The 24,530-nt window shown below is 35.2% G+C and overlaps 1 protein-coding gene across 12 annotated transcripts in view; it reads left to right on the forward strand.

The window, feature by feature from the left end:
• The window catches only part of LOC108736193 (probable serine/threonine-protein kinase MARK-A), a 395,028-nt gene that overhangs the window by 319,392 nt on the left and 51,106 nt on the right, over positions 1-24,530 (forward strand). For 10 of the 12 annotated variants that reach the window (XM_025981385.1, XM_025981387.1, XM_025981386.1 and 7 more), the window contains 2 exons: positions 15,235-15,363; positions 22,238-22,404. In XM_025981385.1, the coding sequence (XP_025837170.1) occupies positions 15,235-15,363; positions 22,238-22,404 (296 nt within the window). The remainder of the gene's footprint in view (positions 1-15,234; positions 15,364-22,237; positions 22,405-24,530) is intronic. The other 2 variants (XM_025981388.1, XM_025981389.1) reach the window with 1 other exon arrangement.

Below are 24,530 nucleotides of genomic sequence, written 5' to 3' on the forward strand. Positions count from 1 at the left end.
CAAACTTACCTAAGTATTTATAGATTTAATAGGATTAGCATAATGCCATTAACACAGGAACAAACTCTTTTATAAATTAAACTGTTATGAATTGTATGCCACTTTGCGGCCAGAACACCACTGATGAATTAGTGATAAATGATATAAAGCAGTGATTCTTAAGTGGTTTATTACATTACTGAAAAAATCAGTGGAAATTCCACTAATTTTTTTATGATCGCAGAGTGATATTTCTTCTTAACTTTTGTGTCTGTCTGTAGTGGATTCAAAATTTCATTTGCTTTTTGTCCTCATTTTTGTTTTACACATTTAATTTGAAACGCAGGTTCAATTTGCATTTGAATTGGTCGCCTTATTCTGAATTGCGTCAACGTCAGTGTGCCAGTTCCACGTTGAAATTAACGACGGAAGCAAATAATAATAGCCATTTAAATGGATAATACCGTATGAGCCAGCGAATCGGTGCATTTCAATGAAGGAGATTTCCATCGCGTATAGCCCACCACCACCACCTTGCCAGCAGCGCCGCTTTCTCTCCCCTAAATCTGTAGTCGTTCCATGAAACGGTCCCCGATCGAAAACGTGAAATATTCCAATAGTCGTTGTGCAGAGAAACGAATGGGTCGTGTTTAGGGAGAAAGTAGCAAGCAGATACGATGAATGAAAACGAAATCGCGTTGCCAATTCACTCACTCGAAAAAAATGTGTTCCTTTCACAAAATCGGGCTTATTTGACTAATGCACCGTATAATATCCCACCTCGTATAAAAAGCAATGGTTAATCGAAGCCCATTTACTTTTACAATTGAATTAGTTTCAAATTTTACGAAAAAACAAGTTAGGGGAAAATCTTAACAAAAACGGATCCAAATGAATAAAAATTAAACATTGTACATGTTTGTTTTAGATATTCGAATTCAGAATGCTCGAATTAATCAGAATTGGATTTTGTATTTTTAAAATTGAAGAAAGTTTTGCGGGAAAACTAGCCACTGAATCGCTACTGAAGGGCAAATTTGCATTATAGTGATTTTTCATCACAAAAGATAAGTTTAAAAAGGTCTACTGGTAAACAAACAAACAATTAAAATCGGAACAAATAAGTGTAGTATCCTGATAGCTCCACCGTTTAGACATCTCGATTAAATTATATTAAAGTAGTTGGGAGGTCCAGTAGGTACCGAAATTTTTTGTGTTTTTCGTTTTCAGGGGAATCCGTTAGAGTCAATCTGCTATGCACTGAATAATTTTCCTTTTCTTTTTAGTGGTTTTCTCCGACTTATTTAAATAGAAATGGGACGTTTTTAGGTATTTTCCGCAAATACACAACTCCCTTATTTATCCAGGCGTAGTAAATATGCTATAAATTTCCCTTTCTATTCCACCTTCGCCGTATTTCTTTCTCCCTTCCTTTATAACATATACAATACTTATATCTAGATATACTAACCAAAAACATGAGATGTTAAGAGATTTTCAGAATTCTTTTTTCTATTAACCGTTTTCCTTGGTTCTTTAAGGTAATGAATAAAAGACAAAACAGTCTACTTGTATAATAACCGATATATATCTTACCTAATCTTTTGTATTTAAACATTAATTGTTAAATTTGCTGTCTCAAAATGAATATATATTTAAATTACTTTTCTGTTCTTGATTGATGTTTATGTTGCCTACTTCGATAATTTGAATTTCTTCATTCTTCCTCTCAATTCCTTACTCGATATTTGTCTTAAATTCTCATTCTGATGTGGTTGAATTACACATTTGCATCTGGACGTATCACAGTGGTAAGTTTATTGGTCTTAAAGCAGTCTCAAAATTTGACAAAAATATGTTTGTTTGAGACATCCTGATTAAATTGAATTTCAATTAAAATGGGGAACCATTTATTTTTATATAATCTATATTTAATAAACGCAACAGTTGAAAAATATTCAAAAATATAATTTAACATTTTACAAATTTAATAACATTTTACGTTTTTGGTCACGTCCCGAAATTCCTACATTGCTAATAAGGATGGGTGCATGGATACTATACTCCAAAATACTAGACTCCAAAGATGCCACCCTTGCCTATGGTCACAGTAATTAAACGAAATCTCTTTACTTTATTATATGGGAAGAACTCTCTTAAAATATAGATTCTTCATTATACACAATCAAAATAAAATATTACAATATCGCATCGTAATGCAGCCACGAAGGATGTGTTGGTCGTCGCTGAGATATATACGTAGAATGCTGATAGGAACGTCGTCCGGGTGCTTCCCCTTTGTTGCGTCAGAGTGTCGCCTGTTAATACGACCGACGAATCCATTTCTCAACGACACCTTTTATGTTCTTCAGTGATCAATTTAAATAAAATCCGCACTCGCAGATCGGGTTGTCGCGGCGGCGGGCGCCGACTGTTTTCACATGATGGATAAGGCCGCGATTTCAGCCAAAGTTTTTGCAGCGAGCGGTGGTAGCAAAAGCTGCGAATACCCAACCGACCGGCGCGACACGACCCTATAGGCGACATGCTTCCGACTGCGTAGCATTTTCCAACACGTTCCCGTTCATTAACCGACAATGTCAAAGGCCACAAAACAATGACTGCTTCAAAACGAACTAAAGTTACACAGCAGTACATAGTAGCGTAATTATAGCAAATTCATCGGATAGGGCCTCCCTTAATATGAAAAAGCTTCACGTTGTAGTTTGATTTTGGGAAATCACGAAGTAGATATGTATACTTAATTAAATTTCGTAAAAAGTTATACTCAAAAATAAAAAGCGAGGATTTTTCGAGCATGACAAACCCATGCCATCAAAGAAATACTTAACTTAAATACAAAATTAATATTTTTTTCCAAATAAATGGGATTTCTCCTGGCCTCATGACCTCTCAGGCCGTGGGCCCGTGGCATTTTGCCCGTTCTGCCGCCGTATTGTGACACCACAACTACATACATATTTACCATCGTCAACGAAATAAAACTTTTGCTTCTGCTAACGCAATACTCTTTAATTTAAAAGCAATTTCTCTTCTTTTCTTTAACTAACTACAATTTCTCTGCTGTTATTGTAGACACAAAAAACGAGTTCGACTCACGCATTTCTATCCCTACCTATTAAGTACAATTATTTCACACAATTCCTCTAATCCACTGTAAAAAATTGCAGAATTTCCTCGTGGCCTGCAATCTTCGGAAATGACACAAAGCGCTTTTTAGAAAAGGAAACCAAATTTTATCTTCAGACGATAAAATTCATTTTCTTTCAGCCAAATTCAAATTTTTGAGTAACTACGATTAATAAATAAAACCATTGGGAGCAGTCGTTATTTACTTTTTGTCTCGATTGATGATACGGCAACGTTTACTTTAAAGTGTACAACATATTCATTTAATTTTGCTTTAATTACAATTAATCGGTGAAATTGTAGAGTAATCGTTATTGCAACTGCTAAACCATAGGGTAAATGATTTTATTGTATTGGAGTGAAAGGGTTAATGAATGGGTTGTTGCAAGTTGCATCACAGTTGGACTAACTGAGATAGACATTGTAAATTAGGAGAGCACTGTCATGGATAAATGAATGGAAGAAAACGATTTTAGGAAAAGCAAGTAGAAAGAGCGCAATTCTCGAAGCAAATGACAAACGGTCGATAGCAAGCATCCGACCTTTGTTTTCTAAATGAAAATGAAAAAGCCGCATCTGCTTTGTAAGCGTCTTTCGGAAAATTAACCGAGGGTGAGTTATGACACTCAAAAATGCTTTCAACATTTTTCAAATACTTTTTAACCTGTTAAACGCAGAAGTAGGATTTCTTTGTAAATACGCAGCGGATCTCTGAATTTAATTAATGTAAAAACTCAATTTGTAGTTTCGCCTTGACGTTGCATATATAAGTTATCCAATTCGAAGGGCTACGTAAAAATTTCATTGTTAAGTTGATCTAATCAAATGGCAAAAACGGAACCCTTGCATAGTAGTCACATGAAACTTCTATCCCTTTAAATGCATATGTGTATTTATAGATACCCTACATAGTTTAAGATAAGTACTTCTTCATCCATTTTCCTTTAGTAATTCTACGCATACTCATGGGTATCATGTCAAATAAAACCGGGCGGCATGGCCTAGAGGTCTAGACCATTGCTTAACATTCGGGAGGACGCCGGTTCGATTCCGGGTCAGTCTGCCTTGGTCCAAGTTTTTCTGTGGTTTCCTTGGATCACTTAGGCAAATGCTGAGGCAGTAATATTCCACAGATAATCTTTCATTCTCTTCTGTCTTCATTTCGTCCGTCTCATCTTTCTCACCCGAAACACCACCCACCCTTTCCCACGATTCCTGAAAGCAGGCTGAAGAGGGCCTTCCGCCCTACCTTCCGGCGTAGTCCGGAGGGACTGCCCGCCCACTAGCATTACTGGGTGGCGGGAATGAAACACCCAAAAGTTTTTTTTTGTCAAATAAAGATGCACCAGATAGTGATTCATGTCTATCGTTCTGGCAGGCTTTCCCTTCATGGAATGTCCCTGGATTCGAGGATATATGTATAAATTCATCATCATAAAGTCTTCAGTCCTAAGACTGGTTGGACACGAACCTCCACCCCTTCCTATCTTGAGCTAATCTTTGCATTTCCCTAAAACTAGATCATCCCACAACCTTAAGTATTTTCGAACCGTAATGTAATCTAGGTCTACCTCTACTCCTCTTAATTCCTGTTTCTGCATTTAATATGTCTCTGACTAGACATTCATGCCTGAAAAGGTGTTCTACCAATTTAAATTTAATCTTTATTTAACTTTTAGCTACGCTTTGCTTACGATTATTTATTAAGAATGGATTTCTGACTTGCTTGGTCTAAATATTTTAATTAAAACGGGCAGTATTTTAAAAGTATCACTTAAGTTTTGGAGACCATTGTTTTCCTTTATACTTTGGTGGGAAATTTATTTATCCAGGCAGTGCAGAGCGTTGAAATATGATTTCCTTTAGGATTAATACTAAGAAATATGTGAGCCATAACCCATGTCCGATGATCTCGAAACTTTGTAATTTATGGTTTAATGTTTGCTATTATCGTTATTTATTTCTATCTATAGAGGGCCATTGCAGCTCCTCTAATGGCATTAGAGATCGACAACGATTAGTCTTGTTTTATTCTATATAGACGACATTCGTACCGTCGTTCTTGGTTGGGTTCTATACGTCTATACGTACAAATAACACCGTGTATGACCTTTTAAAAATATTTATTACGTTTTGGATGGGCGAGTACAATGTTACAAAGGTTCTTCTCTCTCTTGCCAAGTGCAAATGGAATTTATCTTTTATCGTAGATTACGTTGTCCATTTCGAATACGGTTTACTATTACTAAAAATGTTTGAAAAATCGACATTATACCCACAGATATCTCGAGATTTTTTTACGACAGTGGCAGGAGCAAAAACTTTCTTTGGGTCACCTTAAAAATTCATTTTTTATAATTTACATACTGACAGAGTATCGTATCTCTTCCGTAACCGCATAGCCGTCCGAGCCTTTCTGCTTTAAAATTCAGAAACACTGGAGTTATCATGAATAATTTTTGGATCGTACCCGTTTGCATTGTAAATGATCGGCAGGAAGAGTATTGCTCTGCAGGGATCTCAGTCGACTCCTCAGATAGCTTATCAAAAGTAATAAGGAAGATCCAAGCGCCGTGATAATAGTTATTTCTACCGATTAATAAACAAAAGTGCGTACATAATACAAGTGGACTTTCACTTATCTAAGTTAGGCTCAAAAATAAAAGACAATATTGTTCACAATACATCCCTAGACAAAAATTTTGAGTCTCTCATGATCTTTCAGCGTCTCCGAGAGCGTCTCTTGCAGTCTTTCACAGTCTCTCAGTTATTGCCTAGGCGTTTTTATGGATCCCTCACAGTCTCTGTATAAGAGACTCGAATGATAAAATTGTTAATTCAGAGATTCGTCTCAATTGAGAGACTCGAATCTCTCGTAGAAAGACTGGGATCTCTGAAATATGTTGAACTGAGAAAATTTTAACCATGTCTATCGAAACACCACTTATTGAGAGATTCGATTCTCTTGTTCAGAGATTCGAGTCTCTCGTTCAGAGACTGGATACGAAATGAGGATCTCTCTATGAGCGACTCAAGTCTCTCGTTCAGAGACGCTAAACAGTTTTTTTGACAGTCTCTCGACAGTCTCTCAGCGACACCAAAGAGACTCGATGAGAGACGGAGACTTGAGTCTCGCTTTCAGAGACTCTAAGAGACTGAACATTTTTATCTCGGAATGAACAATTCTCAAATTCACCGACTACGAAAAGTTCGTGTTGTACCATTACAACAGTAGAACCAAACGTGTTTTGAAAAGCCCAGAAAAAATCTAAACGTATTGGATATATGTGTTGTATAATTCAATAATGTATTTACATACCATCTTCTTTATTACATATTAACGTTTGCCTTTTACCAAAAAACGTTTTGTGAAGTATTAAAAGAATCAATCAAAGCTTAATATGATTATACTCTTATGACTTTTGGATTGAGTAGGTACTTTAGTACTGTGAAAAATCGAATTGGGCCCTTCTCTAACATTAGAAATACTGCAAATATTAGCATTATTCTATGCAGGCAATATGAGAATCCAACATAGAGATATATTGGAGAATCGGCCAATGCGGCCGATATATTGCCAAATATCGGACAATGCGGCATCATTTTTTGACAAAGTGCAAATATCTCCAGCCATCATTTCATATAAATAATAATGTAATTTAAGTTCAATAAATGCAATTTAAAGCCTTTGAAGGATGTTTAGTAAATATTTTACCGTATTTGTAGAGGTAAATATCCTTAATGTTGATTACGATAATATAATGTGTTTTCACCTCGTTTTGGGTTTCATTTATAATAATACGAGGGTGGATTGATAAGTTTCCGGCCTAACCAAGAGATGACGCCACTAGGCCTACCTTGAGGTGACATTCTATAGTACCATCCTTGGATAGCTTGTAGCTATAGTTTCAGCCCGATCTCCTTGCTAGTGTAGGTTTGACAGCACGCTGAACAAGACGCCTCTGTGGTTTTCGTAAAAATGGAAAAGCAGGAAAATCGTGCTGTCATCAAATACTTTTATTTGAAGGGGTTAACGCCGAAGGAAATTAAAAAAGAGATGGACTCAACACTGGGGACATCCTCCCCGTCATATTCAACCGTTAAGCAGTGGGTTTCCGAGTTTAAAAAGGGTCGTGTGAGCACCTCTGATGGGCCTCGCTCAGGACGCCCCGTTGAGGTCACAACTCCAGATATGATCGAAAAAATTCATCAAATAGTGCTGGGAGACCGCAGATTGAAAGTGCGTGAGATAGCTGAGACCTGTAAGATGTCATATGAACGTGTGCAACATATTTTGCACCAACATTTGCATATGGAAAAGCTCTGTGCAAGATGGGTGCCGCGTTTGCTAACAGTCGACCAAAAATTGATTCGAAAAAACATTTCTACCGCAAATTTGTCATTGTATAAGCGTAATCCAAGCGAATTTTTGCGTCGATTCGTAACCGTTGACGAAACGTGGGTCCACCACTACACTCCTGAAACCAAAGAACAGTCTAAACAGTGGATTGGACCAGGGGAACCAACTCCAAAGAAGGCAAAAACAATTTTTTCGGCGAACAAGGTTATGGCTACTGTTTTTTGGGATGCAAGAGGTATTATATACATTGATTACCTTGCAAAGGGTAATACTATCACTGGTCAATACTACGCAGACTTATTGCAACGTTTGAGCCACGAGGTGAAAATTAAACGACCTCATCTGGCGAAGAAAAAAATCTTGTTTCATCACGATAACGCACCAGCGCACACGTCAATCGTTGCGACGGCTAAAATCAACGATCTAAAGTTTGAATTGATGCCGCACCCTCCTTACTCTCCAGACCTAGCCCCGAGTGACTATTTTCTGTTCCCTAATCTCAAAAAATGGCTTGGCGGTAAGAGATTTGCGGACAATGAAGAAGTAATCGAAGCTGTAAATGGTTATTTTGAGGAGCTTGACGAATCAGTCTATAGAGATGGCATTAATAGACTGGAACACCGCTATGAGAAATGTATCAGCCTTGGAGGAGATTATGTTGAGAAATAAAAAAAAAAAATTTTTAAAAACCTTGTTTTTCTTGGTCAGGCCGGAAACTTATCAATCCACCCTCGTATCTTGAAGAAAGGAAGAAATAGAACAGAAATTCTGTCTCCTGGTGAACTTTTTGAGTACTAAAACAAATGGCATACAACCGTGTATTGTGTAATAGAAACAAAATTATTTAATAAAGTGAATATTCATTGAAAATGTAACAACCGTCGTAACCCGTAATAATACATAAAAAACTAAATAATTCACGTATTGAAAAAGTTCTGGCCAATTTTGTTTCTCTTTCCTTTATCTTGTCTGCGTCTGAGTAGAAATTTAAAATCAGTTGAATTTACAGGCGGCCGTAATGAAGCCAAAACAGAGTGCGTATGCGGGGGTGGTACTCGTTTATTCGCATATTCGTGTCATTGTTGAAAGTTTCATTCTTTGTCAGTTTAATTATTTCGTCTGTTGAAGAGGATGAAACTCTTTTGGGAGCAATAGAAGAGGAACGTAATGTAACGTTGTACGTGCCTAAGAAGCAGTGCCCGTGGGATGAAATGTCCTGTACAACGGGCTTTTCGAATGGCCGAGAGATCCGACCGACAACGCGGCTCTTTCTCCCGTAAAACAGAAGGTTACAAGTGCTTATGGATAATTACCGAGCTCCCGAGATTCCGCATTCGAAATTGTACCTGGCACGGCCGTCTTATTTCGCAACGTGATTACTCTCGAGCTCAACAAGTTTCGCATTCTTTTCTTTTTTGTCTTCTTCTACGGCAAAATTCTACCTAACGACCTTCCTAACTTATGTGCATGCAACATGTCTGCAGAAATTAGATTTATGTGTATTGTACAAGAACGGTTTTACAATTAATTAACAACTGTGATTGGATTTGGTTATTAATCGACGACAAATTGATTAGCTGTATCATTAAAGACAGTACAACTGTAGGGATAGATGTGCAAGGGCAAAAGATTAGTATGCTTAGATTTGCTGATGATATAGCAGTATTAGCATCTAGCAAGGAGGACCTAGAGATAGCTTTAAATAAAATGGAAGCGGTACTGACAGATCAGTACTGTATGAAAATAAATAAAAGTAAAACTAAAATACTGGTATGCAAGGGAACAAAAAGTAGGGAAAGAGCGAATATAAAGATAGGAGACGAAATATTAGAAGAAGTGGCTGATTTTAGATACCTAGGAAGTCAGATAAGTTAGGATGGAAGGAGTAGTAGTGATATAAAGCAGAGGATAGCGCAGGGTAGTGTCGCCTTTAATAAAAAGAAGTCACTTCTATGCTCGCGAACGGTTAATTTAGAAATTCGAAAAAGGTTGTTAAAGGTGTATGTTTGGAGCACGGCGTTGTACGGGTGCGAAACGTGGACGGTGGGAGCGGCGGAAAGGAAAAGGTTGGAAGCGTTCGAAATGTGGTGTTATAGGCGGATGATGAGGATATCGTGAGTAGAAAAGATTAGAAATGAAGAGGTATTGGAAAGAATAGGAGAACAGAGGACTCTATGGAAGTCAATAAAAAATAGGCGAGATAGGTTGGTAGGATACCTTCTCAGGCATGAAGGTCTAGTCAGAGACATATTAGAGGCAGAAACAGGAGTTAGGAGGGGTAGAGGTAGACCTAGATTAAATTACTCTTCGCAAATAGTTAAGGATGTGGGCTGTTCTAGTTTTAGGGAAATGCGAAGTTTAGCTCAGGATAGGAAAGAGTGGAGGTACGTGTCCAACCAGTCTTAGGACCTTATGATGATGATGATTACTAAATGTAGAGAAGGTGTGATAGATAAGTAGGTGGCATAAAGTGTCAGTTAACTTATTGATTCCTAATTATAACACGCATAAAATGATGTCAAATCGAACAAAATAATGCTCTTTTTGATGATATGTAACTGATAATTAATCAAACATAAACAATGGGGCGCCAAAGAACAAACCGGATGATTGAAAGGCGAGTCAACTCAAATAAGTAAACTCTCGTCCAATTATACGTAGAAGATACAATAAAAAAAATGAAGCATTTTATTATAAAATACTTTGAATAAACGCTATACATGCAATTAAATTTTCTCATGGTTACTGTTTTATTTCTATTTACGTAAAAATATTGATGTGGTGCGCACAGATTCTTAAATTTCAGTCGCAGTATATGGATTGTACTAAAGAAATGAACTGTAAAGCTTACGAAACATCGGCACAAAATGAAGCTCACGCGACCCGAACTCCAAAAGATCAATAGCAATTAAATGACTTATTAATCGTAGTGATATCCTAAACTGAATAATTACAGATTTATGTTTCCATTTTAAACTCTATAAATCCTATAATTAAAAATTTAATTAACATTAAAGTTAAAGACATGAAAAAACGTTTCTGTAGTGAGCTTTCTGTATCGCAACTAAGATCTTTCCGCTTTCCTAATTCTCAATATGCTTAAGTTCCTTTTAATCCAAAATATTAAGGATTGCTACGTACAATTTCGTGAGAAGTTCAGAGGATTAAAAAGTGTTATGTTTAAAAATGTATGGTAGAAGTACGGAAGTTTCATTATACCTAATGCTGTAATGAAACATAGAAACAGATTCAGTTTCTACAATAGGTAAATTCTCTTATCTTATTATTGGTATTTTAGTAAAGGTTGCTTTTATGCTCGCGAACGGTTAATTTAGAAATTCAAAAAAGGTTGTTAAAGGTGTATATTTGGGGCACGGCACTGTACGGGTGCAAAACATGGACACTGGGCGCGGCGGAAAAGAAAAGGTTAGAAGCGTTCGAAATGTGGTGTTACAAGCGAATGATGAGGATACCGTAGATAGAGAAGGTTAGAAATAAAGAGGTATTAAAAGAATAGGAGAACAGAGAACTATATGAAAGTCAATAAAAAATAGGCGAGATAAGTCAATAGGACTCCTTCTCAGATGGAAGTCTGGTCAAGAGACATGTTAGAGACAGAAACGGAAATTAGAAGGGGTAGAGGTAGACCTAGATTAGATTACTGTTCGCAAATAGTTAAGGATATGGGTTGTTCTGGTTTAACTGTTTTAAAAAAGAACGGTAAATCTATTATGGTCTTGCTAATCAGAAACCAATTGTCTGACGATAGGCACCTTATAATTAATAAAGTCTTTGTCATTCTTTTAAAATGCTGTGAATACCGGTAGATGGCGATATACTGCCCATAACTTTTTGTGAAACAATCTTCCTCGCAATAACAGGCAATTTTCATGAGCATATTTTTAATCTAATTTTCACTTTCATTTATTTGATATCTTCCACATATGTATATTAAGAGCGAAAGAGAAGAAGGATGGGTAGAAAATGGTTAATGGAGAAGTGCCCTTTTCACAATCGCTGGACATTTCAACCCTTCATATCAGACGTCTATCTGCATGAATAATGCCCATCTACCATACACTAGAATCGTCGATGAAAAAAGGCAACCGCATCGACGGGTATTATGGAGTTCATTCGTTGTTGGAGTTTATTCAAAATCAATTGACTGAAATGCAGCGATGGCCATTATGCGAGGGCGGCTGTTACTCTTCGTCGTTATTCTATTTAAAAATTGAACGCCGCGCACCGTCCGTATCGACTGCGGGGTATTTCTTTTTTTTTTTTTTGTTCCAAACCCACTGTTATTCCAGCTGAATAAAGTAATATCACGGTACGTTTTACCTTTCTATTATTATCCACTTTCGAATATAAAAGAGTTACACTACCGTCAGAAAGTTTAGAATTACGTGATCACGAGTACCTTTGAAATATCATAAAACGAATCGTAAACCGCAAAAAATATTGATAATAAAAAACATGGACATATAAAACTGGTTACAGAAACAAATGAGGGCATAGTTCACATTAAATAATAAAGATTTTTTCAATGATTTATATTTAATCATGAAAAATAATACAGCGAATGCTCTACAAATTAAAATTCAAAGGATGTTAAAAAAGCTATAGAACTTTTCAGGTAATAACAAAGTACAACAGACTTCTGCTTCCGCTTGCGCAATTGCGGAAGTTCCGCATACATTTTCACATCCGCATCTTGTTCTGCATTTTTATAACGGAAGCTTATCGGAACATAACAAAATCTTATTTCTCATCATTATCAACAATAAAAGGAGTCGTAAAAATTTATTAAGTACTTTTATCTGTTGACTGAATTCGGTCATTTTCAAAACACAACTTAATTGCTCGTTGCAAAGCTCTAGTTTGTGCAGGTACTTGCGTCAGCTTTCAGTGACCTCTCTGCAACATTGTGAACATATATTATTATCAGCCGTTTATGTTTGTGAAGTATTAGCGTTAATGTTTATTATTAACTTTTATTCTCTTATTAGTTTCCTACCTACTAACCTAAAAACGTCCAAGATTTTCAGCTCACCCTTAGCCAATTCTCCTAATAATTTTATTTTGAAAATATTAATACAGTTATAACGATTGTTTATTTTGTATACTGTTTGCTCTGTGGTGTAAATTTTAAGTTAAAAGTGCAATTTTAAAGTCAAAGGGAAGTTCGATGTGGGATTATTTTGTTGTTATTATCGATGCAAGTCAAGTGTTAAATGCAAAATTTATAGCAAAACATTCGCCAAAAAGGGCGCACGACCACCAAACACCTAAAATCATTACACTTCCGCTTCCGTATCCGTTTCTGTTTTCACTTCCGCAACAATTTACTATTTACTTCTGTTTCCATGACACTTTCGTTAATTCCGCTAATATTTAGTAGTTTTATTATTTAATGGACTGTATGGACTTATTTTTTTTTATTTGTTCATCCTTAACTCCTTTCGCTTTGTAAGTTCAACAACAATTTCATTATTGTATCAATTAATAAATTGAATTCCATAAAATATTAATAAACCACAAACAACAAACGTGATGATTCAACTGGGGTGATTTGATAGGGTTGAATAAAGATCCTGTGTTCAAAGAATCATTGACAATCAATCACGCGAAGTGTGAGTGTATATGGAGATGCTGTGGTATCCCCTATGGTTGCCATCAGTGGCGCCGTGCCATAACCACCGGTGTCTGATTATTGGACTGCACGTTGTATATAAATCTAGGGGTGCTGACGACGCTACCGCAGCAAATGGGTTGTATAAATCTATCAAGTTACTCCCCTCGGTTTAGCATATTCCATTATATTGGCGGCAACGGTTAGACAAATCCACAGATACCTTACTAAAATTATACTTTAAATTAATTTTCATTAAAAATTAATTAACAACAAATACTGGCTTTGATTATATTATATACTTCAATTAAAAAAAAAGGGAAAAATTAATGGAAACATTAATAATAAATGGCTATTTCCTGAAATTATTAAACCTTTGGTATATAGAGAACTTCTTCTAATGACAATTTATTATTGTATATATCTAATTACTTAACGTTCATTAAAATGGTTAAATTCTATCGGTAGATACTTCCACAAAATGACACTTCGAACTATACTTTTTATGCTTTTTCATTTTTAGATTTTTCATTACAGACTGTCTAATAAACTTTTCTATGGATGTTACCACTACCTATTCTCCATTTCATCAATTACTTTGGATAATAAATATTAAATAAAGTTCGAGATAATTAAGAGTTGGAAGGTTTTTATTTATGAAGAATCGACACCGACGTTTCGCCTCTATTTGGGAGGTTTTTCCAAGGCTACAATATTATAACATTTTGTATTGAATGTACACTTACTAGGTTCTTCAGTTATGTAAGAAAAGGTTCTTTGTTTTTTATGATACAACTTTTTATCCTTAATGTTATTAGAGTATTCTCTTTATTGTACCCCGTGGTTTTTAATTGTACTTTAACTGATTATTTTATTTATATTCGTGTTGTCTCTAAGTCAGTGTTAGTTTGTAATTGTTTAGTTGTTTATTATTTTATATATAATTGTGCTAATCAATATTTATTTTGATATTATGCACCACTTACAAGCACCGAACTATGTGGAACCTTTTCATACATAACTAAAGAACCTAGTAAGTGTACATTCAATATAAAATATCCTACATTACTATGATAACATTGCAGCCTTGAAAAAGACTCCCAAACAGAGGCAAAACGTCGGTGTTGGTTCTTTATAAATAAAAACCTTCCAACACATAATTGCCTTGAACTTTATTTAGTATTACCACTACCTACCATTATTGATAGAAAATCGTTAATTCATAATGAGTATCCTCCCTCTACGTTAGCTACAATTGATTTTGAGGTGTTAGTGCCAATCGAGCTCAATTTATGGCATTAGTTTACGTGTTATGCTGAATAATCGTTAAATATTTATCGCCAATAATTATTCATACGTGTTCACTTATTCGATGGAAAATGATTATAATACTCTCCAATCATATAAACGATATACCTGAGCTTTTAATTTAATTGTTGGCACAAGTACAACGTACAACAACATTTAGTTAACTCATACGTACTAATTTATTTACAAAGTCAATTTAAATTCTCATTAAATTCTTGAAGTAAATTCTGTTAGTGTGTCTTTGAAACGGTATGGAATCGGAGCAGAATCAAGCAAAGTTCGCAATATCTGACTAGATTAAATAAATATACCTTCAGTAAGAAGCAGCCTTTATTTATTACGTAATCTCTAGCGACGTTTCGCCTTTCTGTCCAAGATTTTATGAAGGTAGATTATTTAGTTAATTATATTACACGGAGACATTGAAATTGTATAATCATCCAAGAATTTAATATTTGTTAGACATTTCGGTTAAAACTTATACACAAAATCAATCTTAAATTAAATTTATGACATGAAATTAAAAATAATAAGTTGATGGTTGTCATATTGTCCATCTTTATCTGTGAATGTTCGACAAATAATTAAGGATAACTGCTGCACCACGGATTCGGTTATAATTTGTTACAGGTCTGTTCTTACAATTAGTCGAGTTGAATTTATTAATTATATGAATGACAATTCATTATGTGTAATTACTAAATAACCGCCTTTTTGCTACTAAGCCCCAGACGCCTTCTTACTAGAAAAGTCTACCACAATGATGCAAGGATAAAAAACTGACTCGGATGTTACTTTGTTGCAGGTAGCAATTAAAATTATGGACGTTTCGCAAATTAAAGAAGAGTATGTTGTTAAGAACTTGTACAGAGAAGCTCGGATTATGTCCCAGCTTCAGCACCCTTGTATAGCAGCACTTTTCCAAACAATGCAGGTAAGTCTGCACTAGTGACGGCTTAAGGGGTACGGGGGCGCATAACTACTTTACTTCTTCATTCTTTAGAAAACCTCAAGGCACTAATTCACTTCGGAACACAATATGTTACAAACTCTAAAAGATGTAAATAATATAAGCAATTGATTCTACATATTGTTGTCACTTCTATGCTCGCAAACGATTAATTTAGAAATTTGAAAAAGATTGTTAAAGGAGTATGTTTGGAGCGCGGGGCTGTACGGGTGCGAAACATGAACGGTGGGTGCGGCGAAAAAGACAAGGTTAGAAGCGTTCGAAATGTGGTGTTACAGGCGAATGATGAGGGTACCGTGGATATAGAAGGTTAGAAATGAAGAGTCATTAGAAGGAATAAGAGAACAGAGGACTCCACCGAAGTCAATAAGAAATAGGCGAGATAGGTTGGTAGGACACCTCCTCAAGCAAGAAGTCAGTCAGAGACATACATGTATTAGAGGCAGAAATAGGAGTAGTAGAGATAGACCGAGATTAAATTACTGTTCGCAAATAATTAGAATAATTAAGGATGCGGGATGTTCTAGTTTTAAGGAAATGCGAAAATAAGCTCAGAATAGGAAAGAGTGGAGCTGCGTGTCCTACCAGTCTTAGGACTGACGACCTTATGATGATGATGATTGTTGCTTCATGAAAATTAAGTGAATTTGACATTTTCAGTATAATAATTAATAATTTGTAATATGTTATTGCCGTAGTATTAACGCATATGTCGTCCACATATGAGATCCATGCTAATATTTTATATTTATTGTTTATTTATTTGACTATTTCTTCATCGAGTGTTTGCAGGTATAATTCTGACATTATTCCTAAGGGACTTCCCATTACTAATCCTTTGTTTTGTTTATAGTATGAGTTGTTGAATCTGAAGTAATTTTGATTTAGAATTGTTCCAAGTATTCTTATTAATTGTTTGGTATTTATTCCACCAAAATTGATTTCTATTTTTTGAATAGTTTCTTGAATAGGTATATTAATGTGTAGGTTTATGATATCAAATGACACTATATTTATATTATTTGTTATATTAATATTATTTAGTCTTTCTGGTAGTTCGTTTCTTCTCTTTATTGCATGAATGTATTTCAGTTCTATTCCTTGCTTTAGGATGTTTGCTAATGTTTTAGAAATTTTGTATACTCAAGCACTTTTGTAGTTTACGACGGTCAGATTAGCTTATTTTCTTTGTGTGGTTTTGGCAGGCTTCTAAGGTTTTGGAACAGATGGGTTCATTTGTGGATTTCTATTTGCTTCGTTGGGTGGTGTAATATCTGGAGATTTTTTTGATTGCCTGTTTAATCTCTATTTGAAATTTGTTTGTTGGATCTTGTTATGTAGTGTTTTGCAATGGTTGTTTTCAATGAATTCTTCTGTTTTCATTATGTGTTCTGTTTTATCAGTTATGATTATTGATTCAAACCACCAAGGAAGAAATAAAAAAGAAATACGAAATATAAGCCAAAAAAATAGATAAACTATTTTCCCAAAAAACTGCAATAAGACACATACTTTCTAGAAGATATTAGATAACCTAACTAACAGAATTTACACAAGAAGAGACTGATCTTTTGAAAAAGGAACTAAAGCCTAACCTTAAGAACACAAACACAGACAAATCAATTGAGACCATTATTTTCGATGCAGAATTTGCAATTCAATACTTAGAAACAGAAAACCAAGAAAGACATAATTGCCAATAACGTTAATTTATTATAGGTTCTTTGGTTATCATAATGTATCTAATATGTATTCGTTTGTTGTTTTTTCATGTGGACACCCTGTAGTGTTGTACCGATTTGTTAATTACGTCACATGGAATAGCTTCGTCTGCAGGTCTTGCTATCGTATAACATCCTGAGGGTTCTGAACAACGAACTGCTTTGCATTGTGTCAGACATAATTGAGTGTAAGCAATACATACCCTGATAATTTCTGTTGTGTTCCTCTTAACAATAAATGGTGTAACTTATTAACTGATAGGCGTGTCGGATTCCTGCCAGTTTCAGAATCAATCTCAATGATTGAGCATCCATTTGTATTGTGTGGCGGCACACATGCATACATATATGAGCTACTAAAATTGAATTACCAACATAATAAGTGAATAGACAGACTTCCATTGAATTACACGTATTTATCTAGTGATAGACTCGCTTAAACTGAATGCACGTCGGCAACTTAACAGAATAATTAGTGAGAAAGGTTGATAAAAAAAAACTTATAATTTATGTTGTGTTTTACTGTAAATACACCTGCATCGCTAATATCTTAAAAATATTAAATAAAAATTCACACGGATAAATGTATTACATACTTACATCAGGCGAGAGCTAAAAGAAAGTCTCCTGAAACTACTAATGAAGAATCGATTGTGATAAAATGTCACGTATTCAGTTATTATTCGCTTTTTAATAGCTGTACACAAAAAGTACCCCAATTAACGAGCCATCAATGATTCAAAACAGTTGCAAGTTTGACAGCCTCCGTTATCGCAAGCGTCAAGTAACGAAACACTCATACCTACTCGTGACCTTCGCAGCCGCTGGTACACAGACCGGTCAATTGCATGTGTGACGATTATTTGTAGTAACCTGTACTTCGTAGGTATTATTCGATTGGCAAAGTTACTGCTATTACCACAAAATACAAAAAAAGGTTAAGTCTATATCACGAAGAATATGCGGACATGGTTATCACATGTAGACATTACAATGAGAATGTAAGTACTGGCGACATCACGCGAATTGCCGGAGCAGTTGAGGCTTTTGTAAGGTCATTATCTTCATGTTTATGTATGTGCGAGATGGTCCATTCTATTTCTTTTTCATGTACCTTCTTTTTCCTTAATTTTTCAGACATACCTAGTATATTATTATCAGTTGATTATTATGTTGTTTGGAAAAAAATTTCGATTAGTTTTTGATAAACTAAATATAGCTGACGTCTTAAGGTTGAGGGTAATTTTAATAGATAAATGGTATGTGATGTCAATACCTAAATTGGGTTTATAAATTTTGTGTGTAATGTTTTGGTAATCTATGTTTTTTAAGAAAATTGTAGAATAGGAGAAAATTAAAAATCGTTTAGAAAAGTCGTAGTCTTAAAATGATGTTTTTATATTAATTTTGCATTTAGTTACCTTTTATTTCCCAATAGTTTTTAACGAATAGATTGGTACGTATTCCGATGAAGACGTTGAATGGTAATTAAGAATTCATTCAGTCTCCGTTTCAAATTAATTTCCTTGCTTTAATCTATTTAAAATTCTCGACGGTTGAGAAACTTTTGGACAACTGAAACGAAAACGAATCAATAAGACCGTTTTAGACAGGAAATTAATTTAAAATCCAAATTTCGAAGTATCCGTTACCACCTTTTCTACGTAGAGTATCGTAGATATTATATTATGAAAGTTAGTTTCCAAGTTTCATCGAAATACATTTTTAACGGTTGCCACCTTTCCCGTGGCGTTCCTCTATAAGCCTTAAACCGTTTAATTATTCAAATTGTTTGGGGAGGAATTCGCGATCCTTTTCCTAATTGAGTAGTCGCAAAGTGCGGATAAATTTCCAAGTTATCGCGCAAAAATTCGCCCTCCTATTGCCCCCGCACGATGCGAAAGGCGTAAATTTTACGATCCGCTGCGCCACAGCCTCCACAGAAACACTCCTTTATAACGAATCGTAAAACCTAAAACGCTTACCGACTCGAATGAATGAAGCCTGCAATAAATAGCAAGTGAAGTGGGAACTGCTGCCTGTTTTTTTGGCAGTAACGACGAACCTAACACTCAAGTGACAACAGAAAAGGACCTAACGGTGTCATGTACAAAGTTTTATTCCTTTCGTAATAAAGAAAAAACACAACGAACGAAAGGGCTTTTTATATAACAGACAACTACCTAATTTCTACTTGTTTCACAATAATGTCAGAATTTATTTCTTTTTTCTTTTTAACCTTTTACCGCTTCGTGGCTCAAAATGGTCATGACCCTGTTATTCCATAACCAATTTAAGCTTATCACTCATCAAAATCTGCAGGGTACATACTTACAGACAGAGTAATATATAGACGCCATCTATAGAGATTTGGTATTGCAAAGTCCCTCTCGTTAATCTAAAAACTAAAGGAAAAATCCGAAAATGGTTTTCATTCTCTCGCGTTGACAATACTTACATTAGAAGTAGCCGAAATACATCCGCTGGTAATGTCAAAAAATTCGAGTTGTAATATTTTTGACTTATAGAGGATTGTGACTTAGGCGGATTTTAATTCGACTTGTAGAGGTTAAGAGTTATTCTTACTAATTTTGAGTTAGAGAGGAGAGGAGAAGTTTGAAATTATCGAGTTGTAAAGGTTGTAAAATAGAACATTGCTATGTTCAAGATTCAGAGGACCAATTTAAATTTTCGAGTTATAAAGGGAAAATATGTACCAAAATGACTTGCAGGTACTCATTGGTTATTTCGGCTTACAGAGGGTTGATATTTCGAGTAACGGAGGTTTTGGGGCTTGAAGGGAAGGGAACAAAACATTTCTTCGAGTTTTGAAGGTTTTTATCGGTTTATCGAGGTTCGACTTAAAGAGGTTCTACTGTATATTTAATTCAATTCTTAGTAACATTAATTATAGGCCACCCAAATTTACTTTAATGTATATTTTTTTATAATTATTGACAGTTTCATCTTATGCAGCTTTTGAAGATTAGGTTATGATTACTTATTTGGACTTTAATCTTAGAATTTATTTCGAATTTTGCCTGTTAAATACGTTGGCCTAACTTAAAAATCAGTTAGACTATTTCGACAGATTCGTTTTTTGTGGTTTTCGTTTCGCCATAAGTCATGAATGATAATATAGTATGGGAAGAAGAAGGGCAATTTTTTAAATCTGCGTGACATCGTTGAAAGCTGTTCCTTGCTGCAAGAAAACATTAATCAATCTCTCCCGCAGGCAAAGTTCGAATGTCACAGAGAATGCACGAAAACTCTTATTCCATTGGGAATCGTGATGAGGGTTAGGAACTCATCTGCAGAGTGCGCTTCTCTCTCCTGTTCTCGTTCCTTCTATCATTTCCAACGCGTGGTAATATGTGTTTTAATTTCGATTTTTCAGTCCCTTGTGTCCGTGACCCAACAGAACCTAGAATTCCGCGCAACTTTGTCGTATCAGAGACATGGAGAGTGACATCCCTAATATCGATGTGTAGGATCGGCTTAGGGGATGTCTGAGCCGGTCGCAAAAAAAAATAAGAAAGTCGGAGGAGTGAACAGAAATTCGAAGATAAATTGCTGGACTTTCGACGTGACGGGTTTATTTTTTCCGGAGACGTCTTTGCTACAAATAATTAAGAAATATTGTGTTGCGAAATATATCGAGATCGCGAGAATGGTGTCCGTTGATGCAGAAAAAGTACGAAGAGAGTGTAAACATGGAGAAAGTCGCTTATTTGAAGTGATAGAAAGAAGACTAAATTAGATAAAAGCTTTCTTTTATGGTAGCGGTGTCATATCTTTCTACAATAACTGAAAATATTAGGAAAAGTAGAAAAATATGGATCGCTTTAGAATGAATCTTATGTAGGCGTAATCAAAAACGTGGCTTTTTACCTGTTTTTAGTTGTTTACCCTATCATAACTTCATCATCATCATTACAAGGTCGTTAGCCCTAAGACTCCTTGGACACACACCTCCACTTTTTCTATTCTGATCTAATCGCATTTGCCTAAAATTAATACTTTTGTTACTGGTTTTAATATGTCTCTAACTAGCTACTTCGTGTCTAAAAAGGTATCCTACCAACATATCTCGCCTATTTCTCATTGACTTCCATGGAGTCCTCTGTTCTCCTATTATTTCTAATACCTCTTCATTTATAACTTTCTCTATCCACGGTCTCCTCATCGTTCGCCTGTAACACTACATTTCGAACGCTTGTAATCTTTTCTTTTCCACCGCGCCCACCGTCCATGTTTCGCATCCGTACAGCGCCGAGCTCCAAACATACACCTTTAACAATCTTTTTCAAATTTCTAAATTAACTGTTCGCGAGTATAGAAGTGATTTCTTTTTATTGAAGGCGACTCGACCCTGCGCTATCCTCTACTGTATATCCCTACTACTCCTTCCGTCCTGACTTATCTGACTTCCTAGATACCTAAAATTAGCCAGTTCTTCTAATCTTTCGCCTCTTATCTTTACATTCGCTCTTTCCCTACTTTTTCTTCCTTTGCATTCCAGTATTTTTGTTTTATTTTTATTTATTTTCGTACAATACTGTTTTGTCAGTAGCGTTTCCATTTATTTAAGGCTATCTCTTATTCCTCCTTTCTAAATGTTAATACTGCTGTGTTATTTTTTATCCAAACTATGTATAACTCTTCTATCTCTGTATCTCATCCCTACATTTTTTAAGTAGGTATATTTAACATCTTGTCCAATTTAACATAGTCAAAAGCTTTTCCTAAATCTACGAATCTTATGAACGAGCTCTTTCCTTTTTTTGTCGTTTTCTCTACTGCTGCGCATAAAGCTAAAATGACCTCCCTCATTCCTCTATTTCTCCTAAACCATCATCACATTACTTATCAGATAAAAGAAATAAACAAAAGACATTACTAAAAGTGAATAAGTAATAAAATAAATTACACACTACTGAATTGAATTACATAATAACACTTCTTCTTCTAAATTCTTCATTTCATATTATCTAACGTGATTTTACCCGATCATGGACAGACCAAAAGAAATGTGTAATAATTGAGACACAGGATGTCATTATGAGTAAAGTAGCGTCACGGAAAATATGATCAATTATTTTGTGTTTTTGTTTCAGAACGGAAACGTGTATTATATTGTAAGTGAACTTGCTGGAGGCGGAGACCTTTGCACTTTCATCAAAAACCAAAAAAATGGAAAATTGGAGGAGAAACAAACCAAAGTGTTTGCCAGGCAACTGATGTCTGCCGTGGCTCATATGCATAGCATTGGAATAGTTCACAGGTAAGCCATATACTTTTTCACTAGTTTGTGTTATATTATGTTATCACATCATTTACAATCCAATGATTTTGTACCCATTTAGGCAATTAGGGTACTGATATCATCTTTTACGATTCTTTTGCATGTATTCTTTCTTAAATTTTCTTCTTTTAGAAGACCTATATTAAATCTGTTCATTGGAAGATTGAAACAATTTTAATGTAACGCCGTTGATACGCTAATGTAAATATTTTTCGTTAAGGACATTATCAAAATATTTGAAAAATTGTCAGGTTTTGAAAACTTATATATGTAATTATTAAATTTATTACTTATAATTACTATACCTCGTAAACTAAACTTAATCTAAATTTGGCTTTCTTCTTCGAAGGAGTTCTATCGTCGCCAATTATTCTATTTTAATACCATTATAAAGAAACGGTTCAATGGTTAATTACATTTTCAAAAACTTTACAAAGTTAATCGCCCAATTAGTGGCATAAATTACTAATCCTTCAGTTAATTCCTCTTTAGGGTCGGTTTATCGACACTCGGTTGATTTAATCCCTCAGATAGCAACTTGCTGATTGATCAAAAGCGTTTAATTTCCATAGAAATTAGTGTATAGAGCAATCAACAGCTGCCCGTCCCATACCTATAACCGAAGCATCACTCAACTAACAGAATCTCTGCATACCGTCACTTTGCAAAGATTAATTAGACCTAATATATCAGTTATTGCATAATTTACAACCTTTAATCACATATTTAATTACTATTCATTGAAACAATATTTTCACTTTTCTACTAATTAGAAGTATATATATATACATGTTTGTACAATAAGGCTTCCGGGTCCCGAAAACCACACATTTATTTTTAATTTTTGTTAGTGGGAATCACATAATAACCAAATTATTATTGTCTGTGTGTGCAATACTAATTTATAAATATATCGGGAAATTTGTGAATATGGAAAAGTATGTTGAACATTAGACAAGTAAATATTAGGGGAGTGTCAGACAAGGATGCGCACTGTCCCCGCTACTTTTTAATCTATATGTCGAAGACGCGATCAGCATCATTAAAGACAGGACAACTGTAGGGATAGATATACAGGGATACAATATTTGCATGCTTAGATTTGCAAATAATATAGCAGTGTTAGCATCTAGCAAGGAGGAGTTAGAGATAAATTTAATTAAAATGGAAGCGGTATTGACAAAGGAGCATTGTATATGAAGATAAATAAAAGTAAACCAAAAATACGTGTATGCAAGGGAAGGAAAAGTAGGGAAAGAGCGAATATAACGATAGGAGACAAAAAATTAGAAGAAGTAGCTGATTTTCGGTATCTAGGTAGTCAGATAAGTCAGGACGGAAGGAGTAGTAGGGATATAAAGCAGAGGATAGCGTAGGGTCGAGCCGCCATCAACAAAAAGAAGTCACTTCTAATCTCGTAAATGGTTAATGCAGTAGTTCGAAAACAATTATTAAAGGTGTATGTTTAGAGCTCGGCGCTGTACGGATGCGAAACATGGACGGTGGGCGCGGTGGAAAAAAAAGATTAGAAGCGTTCGAAATGTGATGTTACAGGCGAATATTGAGGATATCATAGATAGAGAATTTTAGAAATGAAGAGGTATTAGAAACAATAGGAGAACCGAATACTCTATGGAAGTCAATAAGAAATAGGCGAGATAGGTTGGTAGGACACCTTCTCAGGCATGAAGGGCTAGTCAGGGACATATTACAAGCAGAAAGAGCGGTTTAGAGGAGTAGAGGTAGACCTAGATTAGATTACTGTTCACAAATAGCTAAGAATGTGGGCTGATCTAGTTTTAGGGAAATGAGAAAAAGAGTGGAGATGCAGGTCCAACCAGTCCTAGGATTGACGACCTTACGATGATGATATTGAACATCAAATGTAAATCAAATGAGTTAGTTATAATGGGCACATTTTTATTGAGAGGTTGATTTTATTGTATTAAAATTCGCTTGCGTTTAAGTTCCTGGAATGAACGTTCTTATTAATTGGTTTATGTGACTATTACGCACTGTATGTTGTCGACTCAGTTAGACAAGTAGAAATACTTTAGCAACGCCCTATCTTACGCCTGAAATACTTCAGTAACAGCAAATTCCCA

Source organism: Agrilus planipennis, unplaced genomic scaffold (genome assembly GCF_000699045.2).
Source record: "Agrilus planipennis isolate EAB-ADULT unplaced genomic scaffold, Apla_2.0 scaffold100, whole genome shotgun sequence".
Classification (NCBI taxonomy): domain Eukaryota; kingdom Metazoa; phylum Arthropoda; class Insecta; order Coleoptera; family Buprestidae; genus Agrilus; species Agrilus planipennis.